Source organism: Vanessa cardui, chromosome 22 (assembly GCF_905220365.1).
Source record: "Vanessa cardui chromosome 22, ilVanCard2.1, whole genome shotgun sequence".
Taxonomy (NCBI): domain Eukaryota; kingdom Metazoa; phylum Arthropoda; class Insecta; order Lepidoptera; family Nymphalidae; genus Vanessa; species Vanessa cardui.
The window spans coordinates 11,583,111-11,596,002 of record NC_061144.1 but is presented as its reverse complement, the minus strand read 5'-3'; the positions used below and the strand labels follow the sequence as shown (position 1 = coordinate 11,596,002).

Below are 12,892 nucleotides of genomic sequence, written 5' to 3'. Positions count from 1 at the left end.
ACACTTGTTTATACATCGATGGGTGCCCCCTTTTAAGTATCTTATGGTATGGTATGATTGACCGGGGAAGTACTATTCTCTCAATTAAAATCGGCGCAAAGTGGCAGCTATGCTACCGTTTCTTACCATTTGTCCGGTATGTGAGAGTTCTAGAGGCCCAATCTCTCTCCCTATCAAAACATGATGCTTGCAATGCACTTACAAGCCTCCTAGTGTTGTAAATGTCAATGGGTGGTGGAATCACTTCCATCAGGTGAGCCGCCTGCTTGTTTGCCTACTATTACATTAAAAAAAATAGTAATTACTAGTTAGAGTTCATTAGCGGTTCGGCTCTGTAGAACTTACTCTCCGAGCCGGTAGTGAGTTTACATTTAGGCTCAATATCTTACAACATTTTAAATAGCGGATTAGATTATGTAGTTATTGCATTTTGTTTCTTTAAAAACAAACGAAATAAAATAAATACGTTTATATTACTAACGACATCTGTATTAAAGTGTGGAGGATTTACCCGGCTATATATATATATATATATGCATATGTTTATATAAGCCCGAAATACATGAACCTAAGTTACTTAAAATTTGAAAAAAAAAGTTTTATGTAAAAATTAACAAAATAATTATTAATAAATTCGTTTAAAACAAAAAATATATTTAAAAATGGAAGTAAGGGATACCTATGTAGGTACTTTCTTTGATCCTAAAACAGGGTTAGTATCGCAATAGTGGTGAATTGACGGCAACGGTGACAAATGATGGCGGATTAGCTCGCAAACAGCACGTCATCTGTTATTGATTCCGGCGCGCGGGATAAGCCGGGCTTAGCGCCGAGCCTGCAATCCTGTTTATAGGTAGCGTGGGTTGTAACACGCACCGTCGTACACCGTGGAAGAAAATATCAGACACATGAACAAAGTCAATCAAACATCTTTTTAAAATACCTGCTTTAAATATATGTATGTGATCAATGATATTCTAATAAACAGATATGTTATATCCATACTAAGCAACAGAAAAAAGTGTACCGCGCCGGGGACCGTTTATTTTAGTTTATTTTTACATTTCGTTAAAAGTAAAAAGGAAAGCTTGATAAAAACAATAAGTAAAAGGGATAACTAGATATTTTAATTACGCAAAACGTATTTCTACTTAATTATGATGTATTATAACGTATTACTACGCAAAACGACTAAAGGCAAACGTCCCAATTAAGACGTTTTCTAGTCTTCACTTTTTGCGCGTTAATAACATATCTGGTTACTACAACATCATTGTATGTGATACAGTGAATTTATAAGTTGTATTATACTTATTTATTTTGTAGCAGACATAGTGCTCAGTGTCCACTAGTTTTAGAGTTTGTGTAGCGCGCTTGGGCAGATAACACCATCTCATCACATGGTCTATCATTTAACAGCAATGTTTAGTTGTGTTCCGGTTTTAAAGACAATATCAAAAAATATCTTTAAATCGTCATGTTGGTGTTAGATTTAAAACGTACATGACGTTTAGAGTAGAAAGTATCACAGAGGAAGATCAGCAGGAAACTCAGTAGTTCTCTATTCCTTCATTTCAGTTACAGAGTATGTCAGTATGTCAGTTATATTGTACTATGTACCTACGTATATCCAGTCTAAAAAGTTACAAATTTCTGTGGAATATATTATTAAAGAAACGAATACCAAAAGGTGAATTTACTTTGCGAAGTCGGAAATTAGGTTTTAATTGTTTGTCTTTCCTCATCGTGTCCATACAATGATTGTCACTATTTCTTCTTTTTCTCGGCCTCCCAGAGTCGGCAGTGAAGCTTCAGGCAAGGGACACAATATACATATGTATGTTTGCTAGTCTGGCTGGTCAATATTTCGTACAGTGCCAATGTCTACTGCGGTATTCGGTGTTGTCCATTGTTATTCTGGTGACCGATTTATTAGTCAGTTACATGCATACATATATTGAATAAAGGTGTATCATAAATAATTATATCGTTAAAACGTTAGTCACAATTATATCTCTTTCAAAAAGTTATAAATATCGAATATTTAATTGTCACATCGAGCGGCACTTGAGACTCGAACTAGAAGTCGTAGTCGTATTCATTACGGCGCGCAAATAGAAAATTCAAAGTGTCGTTAAGGAGATCCCGGCGCGCCCGGGACTGAACTTCGACGATTCGACTAAACCATTATGAGTACAGTTTCGGATCCGCGAGCCTTCCCGAAAATATACGGACTACTCGTGACTTTATGGAAAATGTTACAGTATCCGACGTTAAAAAAATATAAATTCTGTTAAAAAGTGTAAAAGGGGAGAGGACGCCTTAAGTGAGAAATTTACAGGCTGTTGTTGTTGTTTGCTAAAAATGTAAATACCTACTGTTCTCGTCGGTTCCTCTTCAGAAGATTATGTTTTTCGAACGGCTGTAAAGTAAATAGTAAGATGACAGAAATGCCTCTTCACATTCTGAAAATTAGGCTTAGAGCTCATTCCACCTATACTTCACTGTAAACATACAGGTTGCTTCATAAACGAAGTTGAGGAGTCTTAAAATTTCATTTAACCCTATATGTAAAATTGCTTGCAATGCCTACTTGAATAGAGTAGGTTTTGATTTGTCTCAGAAAGTACCTACAATTAATCGAAGGTAAGTTCTCAAGGTAGATTATCCATCAATTATTAAAAGTTTTTTTATCAGTTGTTAGAAACATTTATTAAAAGACTTCGGCATCAGAAGCATCGCTGACAAATGATCCGAGATCTCGCAAATCGCCCGTCAGTTATTGATTCGGCGCTCGGGGCGGGCAGCGCGGGCCGCCGGGACTGCCCCGACGTTACCGGCTTATTTTAGACAAAGGTCAATTGTCATTTATCAATAATTATAAATAGGGACGACTACGAATAGGACTTCTTACACTTGAAACTCGCCGTAGACCAGACTCGCTAAATGTCAGACGGCTATTCGGGTGCGACGGTATACATATATTTAGGGATTTGCGTATATTGAATAACCGTCACCGCGCTATTCCAAACCGCATTGGAATAGCGCGGTGGAATATATTCTAAACCTTCTCCTCAAAGGGAGAGGAGGCCTTAGCCCAGCAGTGATTTACAGGCTGTTGTTGTTGTTTTGTTGTTTTTTGAATAACCGTAACTCTTCAATCGGTTTTCAACATTTCACGAGGTCTCTGACTGTGAAAATGGGCCCCTAGTCCCGTTGTCCCAAAATCTCGAAGCGTTACAACATAAACTTTATAGAAAAATTACAATAACCATTTTTTTTGTATAGTACACACACATACACACAGTACATAGCACATACACAGTGTTAAATATAATTACAACGTCATAAGATACATAAGCAACGAATATAAAATGAATCTTTTAAATATTCTACAACTACGCGTCTATTCACGATTTTTTTGCGCACTCAGTACAATCAAACCAAGTCACGATTACTGGAATAATGTTATATTACCTGAACACAGCGTCACACGATGTGTACAAACAAGTACCTACATGTACAATGTACATGTTCCGTGACGTCATCTACATACAACATGGCGGCGTGTTTACGCGTATTGACGAAACGCAATTGTATAAAATATTTATGTGGAGTAAATAAAGCATGTCGACAAATTGAAATATAAATATATGCGATTACATAGAGAAACACATGTGATATGTATTGTGAATGAAATACTTTAACGATATTTTTTCGTTAATTAAAATTTCATTGTGAATATGGTAAAAACAAGACCTACATATATAGAAATTACTATAAAACATAATTGTTATAAATTATAATAACAAAATGTTGCAACTGAGATTCTTTCAGCAGATCTTCTCAGGTCTGTAATGTGTAGATTTAAAAATCACTAAGTAATAGCAACTCTTCTTAGTAACCATAATGATGATTGTGACTTAGACTTTGACGGAGCTACTTGTTTATGTGTACGCAAGTTAATGAATCTATTTTTTTTTTTGAAAACAAAAAGTATTACTTTATTTCGTGTTTGTGTACACGGCATAAAACAAAAGAAAAATTCGTAGCGTAGACAACGAATAAAACCTCCGCGACACACCATAAATAATAGAGCTTGCTCCTGACACGCGCCAAATGAGTGTAGCCGTCCCCCTCGCACGCATAGCCCCCTCCCGCTCTAACGCGTTGCATCTTTAATGTGATTGTCGTATACACTGTTTCGCTTTTTGGATTTTTTCTTACAGCGAATTGTCGGGTCTGCTGTTAAAATTTTAATTATTTAAAGTTTTAATTCTAAATGTAACATTTCAGTTGGTTTTATTATTTGCTTTGCTTTGCTTAATTTATGTTTTGAATAAACTATGCATACAGCTATTTGATTATACATATATAATTATCACTGCATCCTTGGTGTAGAGGCTATATAAATGAAGGTTTATCCTTTAAACCCTAGGTGCAAGCCCAAGCTCAGGAGAAATACCTAATCGTCAATTGCGTGCTTCAGCAAAGTCATTGGAACTGTGGAGGAGCTGGTTCTGATTGTGGCAGATTTGTCATCCATCGGGTTATGAGGGGGAAATAGATATTGCACTTATGTTTTATAGCACACTTGTACAGGCACACTACCACATGACTTCTGCCATTCTGCCATTCTGTATAGAGAGACATCATCAGAAATAAATACAAATGTATACTATATATATATATATATATATATATATATATATATTATTATTTCTTATATTATTTCTTATAACCCATTAATATATATATATATATTAATGGGTTATAAGAAATAGCAGGCTTTTAAACATGTTTGTGACTTATTTAAAGCCGGTAGTCCTGACATCATACAGGTGAATTTAACAAAAACTTGCATTTAATGTTAAAATTACTATGAATCTTTTCTTATAGAGCGTCTACGTCATTCTATTGGTACTGATTGATCGAGCACTTAAGTAGTTGATGTGAAGTCAATGTAAAATTTGTTTACATGAGTTTAAGAAGCAAAATAGGGCTCCAATTTTGCAGATATTTATTTCATCACTAAATTTAAGGCATATTCAATTTTGGAATCTACAATACCTACTGATCTATAGCATATTATATTTTGTAGTAGGTATTATTTGGCGGAAGAACATATACCTGGTAAGTCATGAATGAAACTTAAAATCCCCATCCCTTACTCCTGAAGTTACACTGACTCGCTTACCTTTGAAGTAAGAACACAATAAAATTAAGCCATGCTGTTTGAATATGGAATATCTTATAGGCGGGTAATACCTAGAGCTAAGCTAAGCTAGGCTAAGCTGTCGCAAAGCCTTATCACCAAGTAAATATGTCTAAACAAGACAAAAAATACATAAAGTGGTACATACAACGACAACAACAACAGCCTGTAAATTCCCACTGCTGGGCTAAAGGCCTCCTCTCCCTTTGGGGAGAAGGTTAGGAACATATTCCACCACGCTGTTCCAATGCGGGTTGGTGGAATACACATGTGGCAGAATTTCTATGAAATTTGTCACATGCAGGTTTCCTCACGATGTTTTTCTTCACCGCTGAGCACGAGATGAATTATAAAGACAAATTAAGCACATGAATCAGCGGTGCTTGCCTGGGTTTGAACCCGCAATCATCCGTTAAGATGCATGCGTTCTAACCACTGGGCCATCTCAACAAGTTAGTTATTAGAGTCGCCTTATGTACATAAGGCGACTCTAATATCTTAACACACCTACTGTAGAAACTGTATCACTAACAGTATACGGTGCTATATATAGTACACTCATACTTAAAAAAATACACATTTTAATGGAATATTCTGAATCGACACAAAATATTTAGCTGGTGTATAATGTTGGTATTATTATTAAAAACATAATAATGTAGGTACCTATTGATGAAATATACTAAAATAGTTATTCGTAACATCGAAAGCCGCTCAAGAAAGAGCACCAATGAGAGCAGATCAAGTCGGCCCATCCTCCGTTCCATTAATCAGCGCGAGATCGCTCAAATCACTCCCGAATCTCGAAGATTATCGCAAATCGCAGGTCATTTGTTATCTCGACCCGAACCGTGTATTGATATTTATTGCGGCTTCGCCGACGCCGCGCGATCCGCACCCGTCGAGCTTGATGTATGGTCGCTCGACGGAGCCGTTCCTTGTGTTATTAAAAACCTATTATAACTTGCAACGTTGATGCGTCAAATAATACAGATATTTATATTTATTTTGTAAGTTTATTACACATTCCTTACATATAGATACTTAAGGAATAAACTATTATAAATATTAATATCAAAACCGGCATGCGGCAGGGCACTGTATATGCTAATACCAATATTTCTGATCGGTTTAATCCAACAGAAACTGTATTAAGGCGTAAATATGCGTAAAAAGGCTTCATTTATTTTTATTATTTTTCGGTAGTTTTTGCCGAAAAAGGTGTGGACTGAGTATTTGTTGGTTACTAAGCATCCAGTCCATATATAAATTTAACTATACTTTACTTACGAATTCTCGAATCTAATTGGTGGAAAAGAGCAGCTACTGAGTTTCTAACTGGGTCTTCTCGATAGAATCCATTACCCGGTTGTAGCTTACATTTATTTCAACCGTAAACATGACGATCCAAAAATGCTTTTATGAGAGAAGATTTTACATTATTTTTTAAAAAAAAACGTAATAACCTGTTGAATTCTTTTTTTGAGTAAGGTAATTAATAGTAAACAATAATGTGGTTTGTTTCAGGTATGGTTCCAAAATCGTCGCGCTAAGTGGAAGAAACGCAAGAAGAGCACCAACGTGTTCCGGTCTCCCGGGGCGCTGCTGCCGTCGCACGGCCTGCCGCCCTTCGGCGCCGGGGACGTGTGCAGTCCGGGCGTGTTCGCCGACAGGCCCTGGTCCATGCCTGCAGGTTGGTCAGGCTCTTTATCTTTTGGATATATCTATTTGTATTACAGCTCTTCTGACTCTTAAACTGAACGCATGTAAATAATTTTATATAATATTAAGCGTGGAATTAATACTTGTTGACTTCCAGACAGGAAAAATTATATACATATATAATTGTAATTAACTAACATGACTGTATTTGTACATTCATACATTCGTAAATAATTAAAGTTCACGAGACTTATCTCGTGAACTTTAATTATTTACGAATGTCTTATTCATAAATAATGTCGAAATATCTAGCTCGAACGGTTAAAAATAAAAAAAACATGGTAAATATCCCGTAATTTACTGAATTAATAAAATTAACCATGTTCATTTAAAAACTTGTATTTGTAAAATATTGAAAAAGACTACTACAGAGTTTCTTGCTGGTAGAATCTACTCATCGAACTGGTAGTAGCTTCACTAAATATAGCTGCTGGATGGCGATTCAAAATACTTAAATAATAAATATATTATGATTATATATATATAAATATAATATATTTTGATTCGATTTATGGAAAACTCTTAGGTAATTTTCTTAATAAATAAAAGGGTCGCTGTTACTCTAAGACTGGTAAATTACTTAAATACACCAGAGGCATGTATATATGTTCTCTATGTATGTATGTATGTTTGGCAGTCGGCCTCACATGTTGAGTTGTTCTTTTAAGGCTGTAGTTTTTCCTACTCTAGTTTTAGTGGCAGATGTTTTTTGTCTAGGTCTCGGCCAGCTGTCCCAGGGCGGAGTGTCGATGGGGGGCTTCGGCGCGGGCGCGCTGCCGCAGCTCGCCGCTGACCTCAACCCGTCGCTGCCGATCAGCTCTGTGGGCTCGCAGCCCTACCAGTCGCACTACCCGCTTAACTCGCTTGGTAAGTGTCAACTCACTCATCACCAACCGCGTAATATATAGTTAATAGGTCGGTACTAATCATTTTACTAGGTACCTACTAGTTGTTTTGTGTCCCCGAGAGTCATACCTCCTTCTCGTAGGATCCTATACTAATAAAGTGTGTTTTGATATTATTGTCTGAATTAATTAAAGCATATTTGACGCAAATTTATTTCAACTCAGATTCTTTAAAAAAGATTCATAGTGTAACCTTTGCTTAGTGTAATATTGCATGTCTTATAATCTTGGTTCCTAGTCCTCCCTCTTAATGATAAGTGCAAGCACGTCTGGGTAGGTACCACCCACTCATCAGTTATTCTACCGCCAAATAACAGTACTCAGTATTGTTGTGTTCGGGTCTGAAGGGTGAGTGAGCCAGTGTAACTACGGGCACAAGGGACATAACATCTTAGTTCCCAAGGTTGGTGGCACATTGAAGATGTAAGGTATAGTTAATATTTCTTCCAGCGTCATTGTCTATGGGCGATGGTGACCACTTACCATCAGGTGGCCCATATGCTTGTTCGCCAACCATACCATAAAAAAAGTCTAACTAAGAAGAGTTCAATTTTATCTTATTTTTCCTATCTCGTAAGGCGACACGATGATGTCGTACTGCAACAACATCAGCGGGCAACAGTCCGGGCTCGAGGGCTCGCCCACGCCGCCGCACATGTCGCACTGCGCCAACAACAACGCCTCGCCGACCACCTCGGGTGAGTTAGCGCACCAGCTCGGCTAGCGCATACGACCTCCGTGGTCGAGTGGTGTGTACACCGGTTTTCATGGGTACGCCACTCTGAGGTCCCGGGTTCGATTCCCGGTCGAGTCGATGTAGATTACCATTAGTTTTCTATGTTGTCTTGGGTCTGGGTGTTTGTGGTACCGTCGTTACTTCTGATTTCCATAACACAAGTGCTTCAGCTACTTACATTGGGATCAGAGTAATGTATGTGATTTTGTCTCATATATCCTGTACTCATACAGATAGCTACACAGTTGATATATTCATTTGTTTTAATACATTCACAAGTAATTTTTTTTTCTCTTTTTATTTGTACACTATTTATTTTAGCATTAAATTTAAATTTTTCACTGATTTAAGCATTCAATTTAAAGTTGAACTAAAACATTGATTGGCAAGTCACTGGCCCCTAAGATACGGGTTCTCCTAGTTTAAGGGTACAGGGCCTCTGTGAGATATGTATTTTGATATGAGAACAATAAATACATTTTTGATTTTCGATTTTGAAATAAATGAATGGTTATTAATTTTAGAAATGCTTGAAACCGTGTATCGAATATTTATAATTAACTACTACGAGTAGTTGTCGCCCGCGGCTTCGCTCGCTTTTTCGGTGTTATTTATCACGTATTAACAAAGAAAGTATATAGCCTATAGCCTATGGTTCTTTGTTGAAGTACAATTCTGCTTCTTACAAAATTTCATCATAGTTCATTGGCTTAGTCGCGAAAGAGCGACAGACAGACATTTGACATTTATAATGTTAGTATAGATAGCTATTGCGAAGCTACACGAGTGTGTAAAAAAAAAAGTAAAAAGTAAAGTAACAGCCTGTACATTTCCCACTGCTGAGATAAGGTCTCCTCTTCCATTAAGGAGAGGGTTTGGAACGTATTCCACCACGCTGTTCCAATGCGGGTTGGTGGAATACACATGTGGCAGAATTTCTATGAAATTTGTCACATGCAGGTTTCCTCACGATGTTTCTCTCCACCGCTGATTACGAGATGAATTATAAAGACAAATTAAGCACGTGAATCAGCGGCGCTTGCCTGGGTTTGAACCCGCAATCATCGGTTAAGATGCACGCGTTCTAACCACTGGGCCATCTCGACTGGCCTGACTGGGACATTATATGATATAATACCATTAAAATAACCAAAATATACTAGACCATCGGTTCTATTCTAACACCGTGGGCTGAGGAGCTGAGTTTTCCTATCAGGGATGATAAATGATTATTTCATTGAAGTGTAGAATCAAATGTATTCCAAAAACACCGTTGGATCGGCTACATTAAGATAGAACGGCTAGTGTGTGTGATGACGTAACGCGTGTCGTGCAGGCGGCGGCGAGACGGGCGAGGAGGAGGTGTGGCGCGGGCACAGCATCGCCGCGCTGCGCCGGCGCGCCTCCGAGCTGTCGGCGGCCATCCCCCCCTACCTGCAGCTCAACTACGACGCGCACAGCCCCGTCTACTGACCGCCCGCCAGCCAGCCGCATCCCGCCTACCATCCGTAGTAAAGTAACAGCCTGTAAATTTCCCACTGCTGAGATAAGGCCTCCTCTTCCATTAAGGAGAGGGTTTGGAACGTATTCCACCACGCTGTTCCAATGCGGGTTGGTTTAATGCACATGTGGCAGAATTTCTATGAAATTAGACACATGCAGGTTTCCTCACGATGTTTTCCTTCACCGCCGAGCACGAGATGAATTATAAACACAAATTAAGCACATATATATAGTGGTGCTTGCCTGGATTTGAACCCGCAATCATCGGTTAAGATGCACGCGTTCTAACCACTGGGCCATCTCAGCTCTTTACCATCATGACCATCCGTATTGCTCCAGCAATACCTTTAGCCGCAGCTTACCATCTGACCGGAGCGCTCTGTAATACCAATTCGAATGAGACAGACTCTACATCTCAATATGCGAGCATTTAAAATGCCGCAACCAGTTGTAAATTGATAGTCTTCGGTTTGTTTTGCTGTCTTTTAAAATACACATCTGTACGATAGCATTATATGTATATGATTTGAAATTAAATTGTGATGACTAAAATATATCTCAATATGCCCTTTGAAATGAAACAATCCGAGCTACAGACGAGCGCTACATTTCCACACAAAAGAGTGTCAAACAACTTGTCTATTTAAAAAATAAATTTACACACAAAATATTGAATATACATTATACTATAGGAGCTATTTGTCTTCGGAAGAAATCAAAAGTCAGTTTCTCAAAATATCAAAGGTCGTAACTTGCAAGACGACGTTTAATAAAGTAATTAATGATAGTGTAACATGTGAGCTATATTTGAAAATACATGTATACGCGTTTGAACAATAATAAATATAATATATAATAGTGCTAGATTCGATAAGATATTTATTACTTAAGTAACGATAATAAAGTATTAGGTGAAATAAGCAGTTACTTGTATGGCTGTACGCGATACGAGCTCGTAGCGTAAGACATTCCAGAATCAAATGTTTAGAATAATATTTTATTATAATAGATTAAATTGTCACCGGTGCAGTGAAGTCCTTCGATGGTTGATAACAGTTACAGAAGTAGTAGTTCTCAGTACTTAATATTGTTTTTATTGAATAATCACTACTACTTAACATGGTGTGTTAATAGCGCAGACTCAAATAATGTTTGATATACAATGATACAGATTACTAATGTGTAAGTGTAAAAATATTACCACAAATTATTGTTTTCCTTAGAAGTTTGTACCGACTGCGAAGCAAAATGCAAGATATGATTTTTGTTGTATTTTTTTTTTATATGTTTCCGTATTGTTCATATGATATATATTGACAATTGATAATCATATTTATTCAACAAACTAAATAGTATTATAAAAAATTTATTCATTTTTATTCATTTGGAAAATTTATTCGTAGTCGGGTCTAAAATTTTTCATTTGTTTTCTATTCAAGTATATTTAATATTAAAATAATTTTACAAGAAAATGTACAAACCGGAAGGGAGTTTCGAATATCAAATGTAAATGTAGAAAATGTGGAACCTTGTGTATGTATACGTTCTGATATTAACATTAAACAGAGTAACCGTTACTGTTTCTGGTTACTTGGAATTCGCGGCCACTAACTTTTTCAATTAGACAAGGTGGTTGAAAGTTCCTATTCATTTAGCGTTCCGAAGTGTTGTCATATTAAACATATATTTATTTATTTTATTTGAAACTTAATATAAATAGCCGTCCGTTATTTTGTATAATATATTGTAAGTAGTTATAGTATTAATTTTTTATAAACATAGTTTTATTTTTCACTTCGGAACCCGATTTGTAGTGGTTTAATTTGTAAAATTGAAACCAAAGCTGTCTTGGTTTATTGTATGATTAAATATATATTAATTTTAAATACAACGCATATTATTTTTAAATATTTTTAATAATTATTGCGGCTTCGTTTAGAACGTATTAAATTGACTCTACTTCCTTTTTTCCAGAGCCAATTTCATGTTCTAAAGCTATACTTTACAAATACACGAAATAATATAACTCTTTATTATTATTGTAGATTTCATTTGTTACTGAATGAAATAGTTCAAATGTAATATAATATGTGCGAAGTATTCATTTAAAACCATCATAATAATATGTGGGATTTTTATTTGATACAATACAATCCGATTTATATAAAGATACCATGTCACTTGCTCGCATCACAGCGAGTTCGCTTTCGATTTTAATTGACCAGTACTTGTTACTAACAATTTGATTTTGTTTAATTCATTTTGTTAAAAAGAATCTCGGTAAGTCTGCATAAAACAAGTATGAATATCTTTCCAGTTTTATCTTAATAACATTTAGCATTTCGATAATAAATTAAATTGATTAAAATTTGGCTATTTTTTCACGTTTCTGGTTCAGGATGAAAATCAAGTCAAAGATGATAAATTTTGCTTTGCTTTACTCTTCAATGAGACATTTGTTACAAAGATGGCAAAAAGCATAGAATAGTAAAGACTCCGCGTGTTGACTACGTCGCGGACTTTTTAAAACTGCGTCCGAACACTATAAAACACACTATTGGAACAATCGCTCGATAAGAGTAGATACTCCAATTTGATTTAAATTACTAAACATATAGAGTTCATACTTTAATTGGGTTCAATGAAATAGGGTGAAAAATAATGATGATCCTATTTTATGAAAATCATAAGTAAAGTAATAAAAGTATTTTCAGATATTTAGAGCTTTCTGTATAAAATTTTAATATGATTATAAGTTGGTCAACTCAAATCGAATTGAACTCGCCATTACCTATGAACTGTAACATATTT

The 12,892-nt window shown here is 36.2% G+C and overlaps 1 protein-coding gene across 1 annotated transcript in view; it reads left to right on the top strand.

Moving 5' to 3' along the window:
* LOC124539425 (homeobox protein orthopedia-like) overlaps positions 1-10,051 on the top strand; it is a 35,189-nt gene extending 25,138 nt beyond the window's left edge. The window contains exons 5-8 of the mRNA XM_047116820.1: positions 6,743-6,908; positions 7,655-7,804; positions 8,421-8,540; positions 9,915-10,051. Coding sequence (XP_046972776.1) covers positions 6,743-6,908; positions 7,655-7,804; positions 8,421-8,540; positions 9,915-10,051 — 573 coding nt within the window. The remainder of the gene's footprint in view (positions 1-6,742; positions 6,909-7,654; positions 7,805-8,420; positions 8,541-9,914) is intronic.
* The last annotated feature ends 2,841 nt before the right edge of the window (positions 10,052-12,892 follow it).